The 12,452-nt window shown below is 40.0% G+C and overlaps 1 protein-coding gene across 2 annotated transcripts in view; it reads right to left on the bottom strand.

Annotated features, from left to right (window-relative positions):
* Positions 1–12,452, bottom strand: part of Efl1 (elongation factor like GTPase 1) — a 138,216-nt gene that overhangs the window by 65,979 nt on the left and 59,785 nt on the right. For both annotated transcript variants that reach the window (XM_028754851.1, XM_028754852.1), the window contains one exon: positions 9,574–9,712. In XM_028754851.1, the coding sequence (XP_028610684.1) occupies positions 9,574–9,712 (139 nt within the window). The remainder of the gene's footprint in view (positions 1–9,573; positions 9,713–12,452) is intronic.

Here is a 12,452-nt window from a genome sequence, read left to right as displayed (position 1 = left end):
GACTGCAGTATCTTTGCCCTTCTAATGATTATAAAGGAATACCCTAGTATGATTTTAAAATGCATTTCTGAGTTGCTGCATATCTACTTGTCTGCCGTATGTATTCACATTTTAGATCATAACTGAGACACGCTTCTTCATCTAACATTGAGCTCCTCTGAGCCACACACTCTGTCTTTCCTGAAAGATTAAGCTGTGTAAGGTTTTCACAGAACTGTCACCACTTAAAACTCATCCTTCCTGTGAGCCTCAGGGTCTTAAAGAAATACCTCTACCTGAGAAAACATTAAAAACAAAAACAAAAAAAAACCTTAACAGATTTACACCTTCCTGTAAAACTTATCTTTAAAATCCTTAAGACAGGGCTGGAGAGATGGCTCAGTGGTTAAGAGCACTGACTGCACTTCCAGAGGTCCTGAGTTCAAATCCCAGCAACCACATGGTGGCTCACAACCATCTGTAATGAGATCTGATGCCCTCTTTTGGTGCTTCTGGTGTGTCTGAAGACAGCTACAGTGTATTCATATATAATAAATAAATAAATCTTAAAAAAGAAAAAAAAATCCTTAAGACAATGTCAAACTGTATTTCAAATGAATGCATCCATTAATGCATTTGGAACGACTGAAAGATCTGTTTTTATCTAAAGATGTGGTATCAACTATCAATGGTATCTCATCAATATTTACGAGCCATTTACAAGTGTCAAATTATTTCCCCATTTTGAAACGAGCTAGAAATACTAAGAACCCAGCTCAAACGTCTCACCAGCCGTCTCCTGAACTGACATTTGCTTGGTCCATTGCTATCCCTCTCCTGCTTCCTTCATTGCTGACACTGACTTGTTGGTATCTTGTTAATTTAGCTAAATCCCAGGCTCTGGACTCCAGAGCCTGGTCAGCGTCGGCCTAGCCATCATGTCAAGTAGTAGTCACTACTGACCTCTCAAGTGTGCCTCTAACAAGTCCTTGGAAGGGAAGTGAACTCATCATTGTGTTCACGTTCTGAGTACAAGGACTCGCTCTTTAACTACTACGTCCAACACACGTGGGCCCAAATTATAGTTGCAGCTCAAGAAACTGCAAGAAGCCTGCAGGCTGAGTTTGCAGGAGGCTGTTCAGTGGCATGGGAGTCTGCCCCACCCCTGAAGGTGTCAGTAGCACTTCTTCCAAGTTTATTCCTAGGAAAGCTTCCAGTTGTCTGGTAACAGCCCCAGCCCATCCCTGACCTCTGCTATGCTCAGGCCAACCTCACATTTCTACGTCTCCTGTGTGATGCTTGCTGGGTTTCACAGCTCTACTTCTTCTCGGAGCCTGGGGTTGATCCGGCCTACTCTAAGTGGAGGGTAATGATCTGCTGGCAAGAGCCCGCGGTTATTTCTCCTTCCATTTACTATGATTCAAAAATGTCACTCCCTCCCTTCCTTCCTCTCTCACAAGATGCGCTTGTCTTCTGCACGGCTGAGAGAGATCAACACACTTCCCATCACTGGTCACTTGCATTTTCACTGACTCTTGCATCTTTTCCTTCTATAGTCTTCCCCCGTTCCCCTCCCACTGACTCAACTATGTTTGACACAGTAACCTACTTTATCCCTTTAAACAATAACTCTAAATGCTATCTGCCTCATCTTCCCTCATGATCTACCCTCTGCTCTTTAAGCTTCATTTAGAAAGAGTAAAAGAAGAAGATGGCTGTGGAAGTGTATGCCTGTAATCCCAGCAATGAGAGGCCAATGCAAGAGGATCATTAAGTTTCAGGCCAGACTGGGCTACACATAGTAATACTCTCTAAAAAAAACAAAAAAACAAAAAAAAGAAAGGAATGTATACACTCCTTGGAGATGGAACAGAGGTCTACCTAAATGCCTTTTGTTCTCATTTAATGTCTAGAGGGGCAACTTTTAGATTAGGAAACAGTGTCGATCTAACTTTTCAAAAGATCCATGTTCACAGCCAAATACTTCAGTCAGTGACTATGAGAACCAAGAGGCACAACCTAGTCTACATGATAAGAACTGCTATCAAACATAGAACAATCAAAGCTGAGGAGACAAAGAAGATGTCCCCTTCCTAGAACCTACTCAGTATTTTCCAGAGCTGAAGAGACTGAACATGTCCCAGTGTCACCTGCAACTGTAGCCCAACGTCTGCAAACTGCAAAATTAGGGTAAACGTAACAATGTAAGGATAAGATTAGGAGTGCTGGCTGCTGCTTTAGTCTCAGCACTTGAGAGGCAGAGGCAGGTAGATCTGTGAGCTAAAGCCCAGCCTGGTCTACATAGCTACAGAGTGAAACCCTGACTCAAAAGAAAAAGAAAAAAGCTACATGTAAAGTTAAAGGCATTTAGCCAAAGTCATATTAAGATTCAGGCCATACATAGATGCTTTAGTTTCAAATGCAATAAATGAAAGTAAAGAAGGAAGGAAGGAAGAGGGAGGGAAGGAGAAAGGGAGGAGGGACAATTTAATTAACAGGAGGATTTAATAAAAATAATCAGATTAATATGAAGACTTCTTTAAAGGCAGGTGGAAAAATGCAATGTCAAAAATGATGACCCAGTAAGACTGATTAGGAGCAAGGGAGAAAAACCTAAATAATATGGAAACAAAAAGGCTCAACAGCCACAGATAGACAAAGCAGCAGCCGAGCACACCAGCTTTCCCGATGTGCACCACTGTATTCCAGATCAGGGGTCAGTCACTTAGTGTTCTAAGCTTCAATTCCCAGCAAGTAGTAAATAAGACAACTACTAAGTACCTAGTAGTTTCTAGTACACAGTAAGTCTGGGTAGACACTAGTCACTAATGTCATTAACATGGCCAACATTACCAGATCTCGATGACCTGGGCAATCAGCCTTATTACCTATGATGGCAGGAGCACTGATAGACTAGGAAGAACAGCCCAGGGGGAAACCACAGTGGGCTGACATAACTTCAGCACAAACTTGACAACCAGCCAGGGACAAGTGGTTTCATGGAAGTCAATATCACAAATTTTAAGACTCAGAAAAACCTTATGGCACGTGAACTGTTTCCCAGAACATACAGGGAAGGAAAGCTCTGTAACTTTCATCTGTTTCATACATCTACTCTAACGCCAGTGTCTTTTCCACAGATAGCAAGAGGCGACTTCTGCTTAGCTTACCTGAATTTTCAAATTTACCCATGTGCCATATTATTAAATTATTTTTTGGGTGTTCTTTAGTCCAAGGGTTTGTACATAAGTAAGTATGTGGTCTATTTATGTCTCTAGCTAGGAAAGTTGCTTTTTTAAAAAAATATTAAATCTTTTTAAGTATTAAATATGGTCAATTATTAAATATTAACCATTATATAACATTAAAATTTAAAGGCAGTTTTGTAATCAAGAATTCAGGTAAGGAGACACATGTGGAATCAGGACGGAGGAATACACAGCATCCCAGACTCCCACAGGCAGGCACATGATGCACCAGGCACAGCCGCTCTTCTGGTAAGACAGCTCTCCTTACACACACACACCCAGTTTCACTTCTCCAACATGGCTACAGAGTACTGGAAATACAGCTAGTACAACTGATGAAGTCAATCTTATTGTCATTTGATTTCAAGCTATGTAAACATAAATGCCTCGATTTATTTAGTGGCCACCAACCAGACAGTGTAGTTCTGAACAGGAAGACGACAGAGGTTTCCTATTCGGTATTTTCATGATACTTAGAACACTGCTCTGCTGTCCTCATTACATGATGAAAGTCTGGATAAAACACTAATGTTAAATCAACTAAAGGAATGTGCCATGATCAATGGCTGGGACTTTGTAATCTCTAAGATTGCAAAAGCAACTCAATACAATTAATTCATGACATTAGTTACAACAGGAAAGCCTCTGATACTCTCTCTTCAGAGTCTGAGGATTCATCAGTACAATTCAGCATCATTCCTAGCCTGATAAGTAAGAGTCACTGAATCAAAGGTGAAGCTGAAACACTAGGCATATCACCATTAAAGCCAGGAATAGCAGCTACACCCAGTGCTACCTGTTAGCCTTTATCAGCAATAGAAAACATAAAGAAATAAGATATAACCATTAAATAAAAGGAAAATGTGTAAATAATTATCATCTGTAAATGGAAACTTATGAAAATCAGGTTATGCTACTAAATGTAAGAGATTACAAAAGCTATTAATTTTTTTGTTGATCACAATAAACTCTCTCCAATCAGAAATACAGATAATAATACATATTGTTAAAAATTCTCATGAAATAAATTTAAAGTATCATATAAATATCACCAAGACTTAAGGACTACAACTACATACTGCTGAGATTTCCTTTGAAACAAATCAAGTCAAACTTGCTGGTAAAATCCTTCCACTCATTCTCCTTTCTAGGTTACTTCACATAAACAGAATACCCACTCCCCCACCACCCACCCACCCACCCACCCACACACTCTGCACATAACCTTTCCCGACCCCCACCCCCATTCAATTCATACTGACCACTGCCACTGACTTCCTATTAGCTGAGCAACCAACCATGGCAGAATCAAATCTGTTCAGAAAAAGGCTAATTAATATTTATTATTTTCCTTATGTTGTGAAGAGAGGAATATCATGTTTTCTTCCAGAATGTGTCCCTGAACTTTTAAAGGCTCAACCATATGGAAGAGATCTACAAGAGTATATGAAAAGGCCAAGGATTTGGAATTCTAATTCAATTTCCCCTCATATTTTAGTGCAAGCCTGTGGCAAACATTTATTTTTAGCGGTATTTTCAGTGGGGAATTGAACAAAAGACTATTGTGTGCTCAACACAGTTTTCGTTGGTCCCATCTATACCAACTATACAAACATCAGGTTGGAATTAAATGACTCTAAACTTGAAATAAACTATTTCCAGACTACAAAAATCTTTTCCATACTTACCGGCGCAGACAAGTTTTGAAGTGAGTTGCAGCTGAGTTCAAATGTGAAATCTGCATTTTCAAGTGTTCCAATAAAAGAGCTTTGCTGTGGAGTCTGACTACCTCATACTGATTGTTCAAGAATGCTATGTAATGTTTTCATTTCCTCTTTCCTCTTCCAACAAAACAATTTTGGTCTGCACTCACTGAACCCACTGCTACAAGGCTTCTGATGGAAAGCACATGGCCATCAGCCACATCGTTGGCCACCATTTTCTTATTAAAAGGCATGCCTTTTTCTCTAAGTAAACAAAGTCAAAAGGAGCACACAGGCATTCCCTGGTCACTATGAATAGCTCTATCTTAATTTGTGATGTGTATAAAATGCAAAAGGAAACAAGAAATTATCAGTGAACAAGAGTGTGGTAGTTTTAAAGCACTGTCTACAAATCCTAGACAGGCCCCTCATTAAAAGTGAGGTATTAAAAAAAAAACCCACTAAAAACAAATAGATAATAGTTCTCCTTCTTAGAATATGGGCCGTGGTTCACTTCTAACAAACAGGAGGTGGTGGCATGAAGCTCAAGGCTATGGAAGGCATGTCCTAAAAGGTGACAGAGCTCCTGAGCTGGATGCTGGGACATATTCACAGAGAAAACTTAAGGAGAGGAATAATATATTTTAGCACGGTGCTAGAGATCAAATTCTGCAAGTGTTGGTGGCATTGATTTTAGGCCCATGCTGAAGCAGAACAGGACAGTGGAGGCAGAGACAGGGGGCTGCTCACTTCATGGTATGGAGAAAGAAAGAAAGGTGGCAGACCAAGACAGAGCCTTTAAAGACACATCCTGGTGACCCAGTCTCTCTTCAAGTGTCTACTAATTCCTCAAATAGCACCACCAACAGGAGAAAACACCTACCAAGTGAGCCTGTTGAGATGATTTATATTCAAAGTATAACAAGTCACTCACCTATAAAGCCTCACCAAGGCCAAGGGGTGGCATGAGCTTCCAGCACATGGGCTGAAAGGCTCTTCTTACAACTCCACCCCCAGCTTCGGGCTCCCTCAGCAGCTCCCATGGAACGTACACCATCCACACCAAGCAGATGCACAAACTGCAGATGCATTTTTAAAAAGCCACCTTTGTTTTAAGCCACTAGGCTTCATGGTTTATAATGCAGCAAAGATAACTGGAACATGCAGATTATTCTACTCAATTCAGCTAGCCTAATTTTTCATTTCAAACTATAAACAATGAAAAACTGTGTGGATGCACCTGGTTTTAGTCAATGTACCCTAGCAACCCTTCGTTGTCCTTAGCTACCAGCTAGCCTTCTGTGCTACCTACCTTTTAAGATCAAAGCTCTCAGCTTCCTCCTCCACCCCTCCACCCACCCTTGTAAGCTTTGAACAGCTGCTTTTATTAAACACCTTGGCTTAGGAACTTGGGACTGCTAATGTATGCTGTATGGTTTTTAATCAATGAACCAGTGGAATTTGTCTGAAAAGGTTGTTCTACGTTGTGAGGCTGCAAATCAGTTCATGGTGTTCTGATGGACTCACTCAAGTGGGTCATCAGGCCCAAGAGACCATGTCGAAACATTTACTGCTTCTTGTAATGAATACTGAGAGAGAAAATGTCCTAATTACTGAAATAAAGTTTATCTTTAAGAACCATAGATCTGAGAAATTAGAGGCTTTAAAGGAACCTGGATATAGTATTGTTCTTTTCCAACCATGGAGATATTGACAATTCAGGTAAAAAGGGCAGAAGCAGGCAGATCTCTGGGAGTACAAGGCTAGCCTGGATTACAGAATAAATTTCAGGATAGCCAGAGATACACAGTGAAACCTTGTGAAATAAGATAAGATAAGATAAGATAAGATAAGATAAGATAAGATAAGATAAAAACACCCAAAAGAAAAGAAAAAAAACTAAAAGAAACAAAACCAAACAAAACCTTTTATGATATAAATATGAGGAATTTTAAACTGACTGTGTTTTGACTTGAAATATCAGCCTGCTGTAATACAATAGGGATGTCAAATTCAATTTTGTAAGTATTTTACAGTTTTGTTAGTATTTTATAGTTAGTACAACAAAATGTACTTTGTATATTGCTAGCTAATGTTCTGTCCTTCAAGTTTTGGCTGCATGATAAATATAATAAACAAATCATAGATAACAATCTTGAAAAACAGGTATAGCTGTTTCTTATAGAAACAGAATTGTCAGTAACGTTAGTAACTACGGCAGTTAGTTCAAATCATCTGAAAGTCTTTAGGCCCAGCAAGGTTGCATGCCTGGCTAGAAGCCAATCTAACTAGTTTGTGGGAAACTAGGCGCAGAATCTTGGTGCCTTTGTTCTTGCTGGTTATGCGGGGAACTCAGATTTGGAAACAATTACTGTCTGTCTCAATTTAGAGGACAAATCAAAGAGGCTAGCCTGGCTCTAATTCCTTCAGAGTTACACTCATAATCCCTTTGGGGGATGATCTTGCTTGTCAGTGTGAAGAAACATAACTTTAACAAAGAGGACTCGGGAATCGCTAGGCAACAGGAGATGAGGGGCGGGGATGGCTTGGCTGGCAGTGTAAGTCCAACCTCTGAAAACCATTCATAGCCCAAATACCCCTATATTCAATTCTGGCCTCCCTTGCAGTTACCAGGGCATATGACAGAATTAAAGAAACAAGACTACATACAGAAGTTAGCAGTAAGGCCCTTTTATACTCAAATAAAAACACAAACCTTGCTAGCAGGCTGGGATGGTTTATCTGTTTAACTGGCTCTTGAAATGCCTTGGAGATTTAATAAAGCATACCCTCGGCTGAATTTCCAGAGACAATCAGATCATGAGAGTTCTGACCCAATGAACAGTTTCACTATTGGGAAGTAGAATTCTGGAAATCGGGGCCTGGTTGGAGATGGGCCCCTATGGCAGTGACCATGGCATTATACCTTATCCTTCCTGTCGTGACTTTATGCTTCTTCTATTCTCCCAGGGTATAAGGCATTCTGCTCTACTTTCAGGCTACCATAACTTCACACCACATGTTCCTGCCACCATGATGTTCCATCTTACCACAGAACCAGAGTCAAATAGTCAAGGACTATGGACCAAGAGCTATGCAGCTAAATACAATCCTAAGGCACACACACACACACACACACACACACACACACACACACACACACGAAATACACTTGGCATTTCCCACTCCATCTAATTTGCCTGAAAGTAATGTGTCCCTTCGGCATATTCATAAACAGGTAAATGACTAACAATGTTCAGTCACTTTTACCTGCCTTCATCTCCATTCCACAAGTTCTAGAAGGGGGAGGTATATGTCTATTTTCCTCAAGAAGAAATGAAGCATTCTACCTCATAGTGGCTCTTCCCACAGCAGAGGGTAGAACCATGGCTCCCTCGAGGGATGGATGAGAGAGATGGTTTCAGCTCTTCTATGAACACTTAACCACAAACTTGGACAGTATCTAGAAACTCAGAAAAACCACAAACCACTGCCTGCCATGCTCCTACCAGTTCTACTGGAGAAGACAACACACTGTGCCTTAGGCAAGGCAGCATCAAAAAGGTCACCCATGCTGTCCATACCACAGAGCAGCTTCCTTTTTCTGGATGTCTGCTGAGCTCCTCTAGGTTACAGGGCCATTTAAGACACAAAGGGGGTCCAAGGAGGGCTAAGGAGCAGAGGCAAGGTGTTCCCATTCTCCTAACGTTCTGATGAAGTTGGCTATGGCCACTCACATAGCTAGATCAATCGTCAGCTAAATCAAAAGTTCAGTGGCATTTTCCAAAGAAACAGAAACAAAATAAGGAAAAGGGAGAAGGTAGGAATTCTACTAATTCTATGTCAAAAAAAAAATTATGAATTTTTTTTTAAATACATCTCAGTAGGAACATGACAAAATGTTTTGTTTTGGCAAATTTCTTAGATTAGGGCCCATAAAATTCAGGCAAATCACTAGCTATTCTAGACCGATATTCTTCATTTAATGAGAATTTCTCATCTAAGCAGGTATTGAATGAACAGCTCTACAGCTGATGAAGACCTTATGGTTCAGAATTCAAGCACACAATGGGACACGACATTCCACATCCCAGTTCTGATAAAGAATTCGCCTCAAGAGTAGCCCTAAGCAGCTCAAAGAATTCTGCATAAGGGGCAGGAATCAAGCAAGGGAAAAGGCACGACATTTACAGAAAACTCAGTATCTATCACTTAGTATTAGAGAAACAATTCTTAACAGTAAGAAGCAGGATGGGTGAGGAGAAAAGGATCAAGTTTAAACAGACTTTCATGTCAAAACGGTTTCCAAAAATTAGAATCAAACCTGTAGACCAAGAAGCACTTGGTCATCTACACTGACTTTATATGAGTAAGAATTCTCTTTTTAATTTCTAAACAGCTGGAACCCCCACTTAAAATAGAGCATCACAGTTTGCTTAAACAGCACCTACAGGTTTGAACTAGATCTCCAAGTTACTGACTCACAGGCTGGTGACTCAATTATACTAAGTTAAAGACTCCAGAAAAAAAATTATAACTATGAAAAAAGACAGGTTATTCTCTTTAAAAATGCCAGTAAACACCCCATGCTACATTGGATAATCTTCAAGGCTGGAGTGACAGAGTACCCAGCAGCATCCTACCCAGCACGTTTCCTGGGGGGACTTCTTCCAGATCTTCCAGCTCCCTTCCCATCAGAAGATACAGGTTCTCCAGAGTACAGCATGCCATATGGGGCACAGGAGGGAGGTCCTCTAGTGGAGCTGAGAAGCCTAGTGGAACCTGTCAGAGAAAAATGGTGGAAACCAAGTGAGGAAGCAGGAGAGACTCTACAGCGCCCTCCAGTGAGGGAGCAGGCGAGGCTCTACAGCGCCCTCAAGTGTTTACTGAGCAGCAAGACATTGTGCGGTGACCTCTGCCTCTTCCCCAAATGCTCAAAGCTGAAATGTTAGTTTCAATGGATTATGATAAGAAACAAGTCACATTTAATGAGTAAATTTTGAAATACTAAAATATCTCAAATGTTTAAAATGTGTCTTAATCCACAACCATAAGCTTTGAGGCTAAGAAATTCTCCTGTGTCCTGGTAGCACCCTTTGTGCTGGTTCAGAGTCCATTGCTAATATGTCTGAGCATCATACCATACACCACTTCTCATTCCCACACCATGCTTCTATTTCAACATTCATTATTACCATTATAATTTAAGATTATTGGGATGGTCTGATAAAGTTCTGAAAGCATCCAATAAGAACTGTTCTACTGCCTTGAGACACATGAAAAACCCGTTAAAAATGCCATGACTAAGTGGAGCATCTGCTAAGTAGCTACGGCGCATTGTTAATCTGGAAGGGAGCATATGTTGAAATTCTAGGAACACTATATAGGAGGAGAGAGAGCACACACGCAGAAAAATATACACAAGAATGGTAAATTTATGAGCCCCTCCTCCTATTTGATTTACTCATCCTTAAGGAGACACTGTCATAAATGCCCCACAGAACCTGAAGACTGAAGGAAAACTAACACACGATCATCTCATCAGACACTGAGAAAGCCTTTGGCAAAATCCAATATCCCTTCATGATAAAGGTCTTGAAGAAATGAGGGGTACGAGGCACATACCTAAAGGCAATATGCAGCAAACGGATAGCCAGTATTAAATGGAGAGAAACTTAAAGCCATTTTACTAAAACCAAGGACAAGACAAAGCTGTCCACTCTCTTCATATCTATTCAGTATAGTACTTGAACTTCTAGGGCCGGAGCAATAAGATAGCTAAAGGAGATCAAGGGGATACAAACTGGAAAGGAAGAAATCCAAGTATTGGTATTTGCAGATGGCAATATACATTAGCAGCCTCAAAAATTCTACCAGAGAACCACTCCTATAGCTGATAAACACTTTCAGCAAAGCGGCTGGATCCAAGATTAATTAAAAAAAAAATCAATAGCCTTCCTATATACAAATGACAAATGGGCGGAGAAAGAAATTAGGAAAACAACACTCTTCACAATAGCCACAAATAATATAAAGTACCTTGGTGCAACTCTAACCAAGGAAGTGAAAGATCTTTATGATAAGTACCTGGAGAAAGAAATAGAAGATATGAAAAGTTGAAAAGATCTCCCATGTTCATGGACTGGTAGGATTAACATAGTGAAAATGGCCATCTTACCAAAAGCAATCCACAGATTCAATGCAATCCCCAACACAATTCTTTACAGACCCTGAAAGAACCATTCTCAGCTTCATATGGAAAAATAAAACCCAGGATAGCTAAAACAAACCTGTACAATAAAAGAACTTGTAAAGCTATCACCATCCTGATCTCAAGCTGTGCTGTAGAGCAACAGTGCTAAAAACTGCATGTAAAAACAGACAGTTTGATCAATGGAATGCGGTCAAACACCCAGATGTAAATCCACACACACCTAAGAATACCTGATTTTTGACAAAAAGCCAAAATTATACAATGGAAAAAAGAAAGCATCTTCAACAAATATTGCTAATCTAACTGGATGTCAGCATGTAGAATGTGAATAGATTCTTATCTATCACCCTGTACAACACTCAAATTCAAGTGGATCAAAGACCTCAACATAAAATCAGATACACTGAGCCTGATGGAAGAGAAAGTAGGGAAGAGGCTTGAATGCATTGGCACAGGAGACAACAGAACGTCAATAGCATAGGCACTAAGATCGACAATTAATAAACAAGATCTCATGACATTGAAAAGCTTCTGTAAGACAAAGGACACTGTCAATAGAACAAAACGGCAGCCTACAGATTAGGAAAAGATCTTCACCAACCCTGTATCTGACAGAGGCCTAATATCTAAAATACATAAAGAACTCAAGAAGTTAGACATCAAAACCCCCAAATAATCTAATTAAAAAATGGGGTACAGATTTAAACAGAGAACTCTCAACAAAAGAATCTCAAATGGACAAGGAGCACTTAAAGAAATGTTCAACATCCTTAGCCATTAAAGAAATAAGATAAAAAAATACAAGTTACGGCTCATGCTGGAGAGAATGTGAAGCAAGGGGAATACCTCTCCATCGATGGTGGGAGTGCAAATGTATATAGCCATTTTGGAAATCAATATGGTTGTTTCCCAGAAAATTCGGAATCAGTTTATCTTAAGACCCAGATATACCATTCCTGGGTGTGTACCCAAAGGATACTCTATTCTACCATAAGGATGCTTTCTCAGCTAGGTTCATAAGTTTTATTAGTAATAGCCAGAAACTAGAAACAACCTAGATGTCCCTCAACCAAAGAATGGATAAAGAAAATGTAGTACATTTACACAATGGAGTATTACTCAGCTGTTAAAAAAATAACATGAGATTTGCAGAGGAATGGATGCAATTAATTATAAAAAATCATCCTGAGTGAGGTAATCCAGACCCAGAAAGACAAACATTGTACATACTCATTTATAAGTGGCTATTAGCTGGAAAGGAAAGGAAAGGAAAGGGGAAGGGGAGGGGGAAGGGGAAGGGGAAGGGGG

The sequence above is a fragment of the Grammomys surdaster genome, unplaced genomic scaffold (assembly GCF_004785775.1).
Source record: "Grammomys surdaster isolate TR1022 unplaced genomic scaffold, NIH_TR_1.0 126036, whole genome shotgun sequence".
Classification (NCBI taxonomy): Eukaryota; Metazoa; Chordata; class Mammalia; order Rodentia; family Muridae; genus Grammomys; species Grammomys surdaster.
This window is presented reverse-complemented; position numbering and strand designations above follow the sequence as displayed.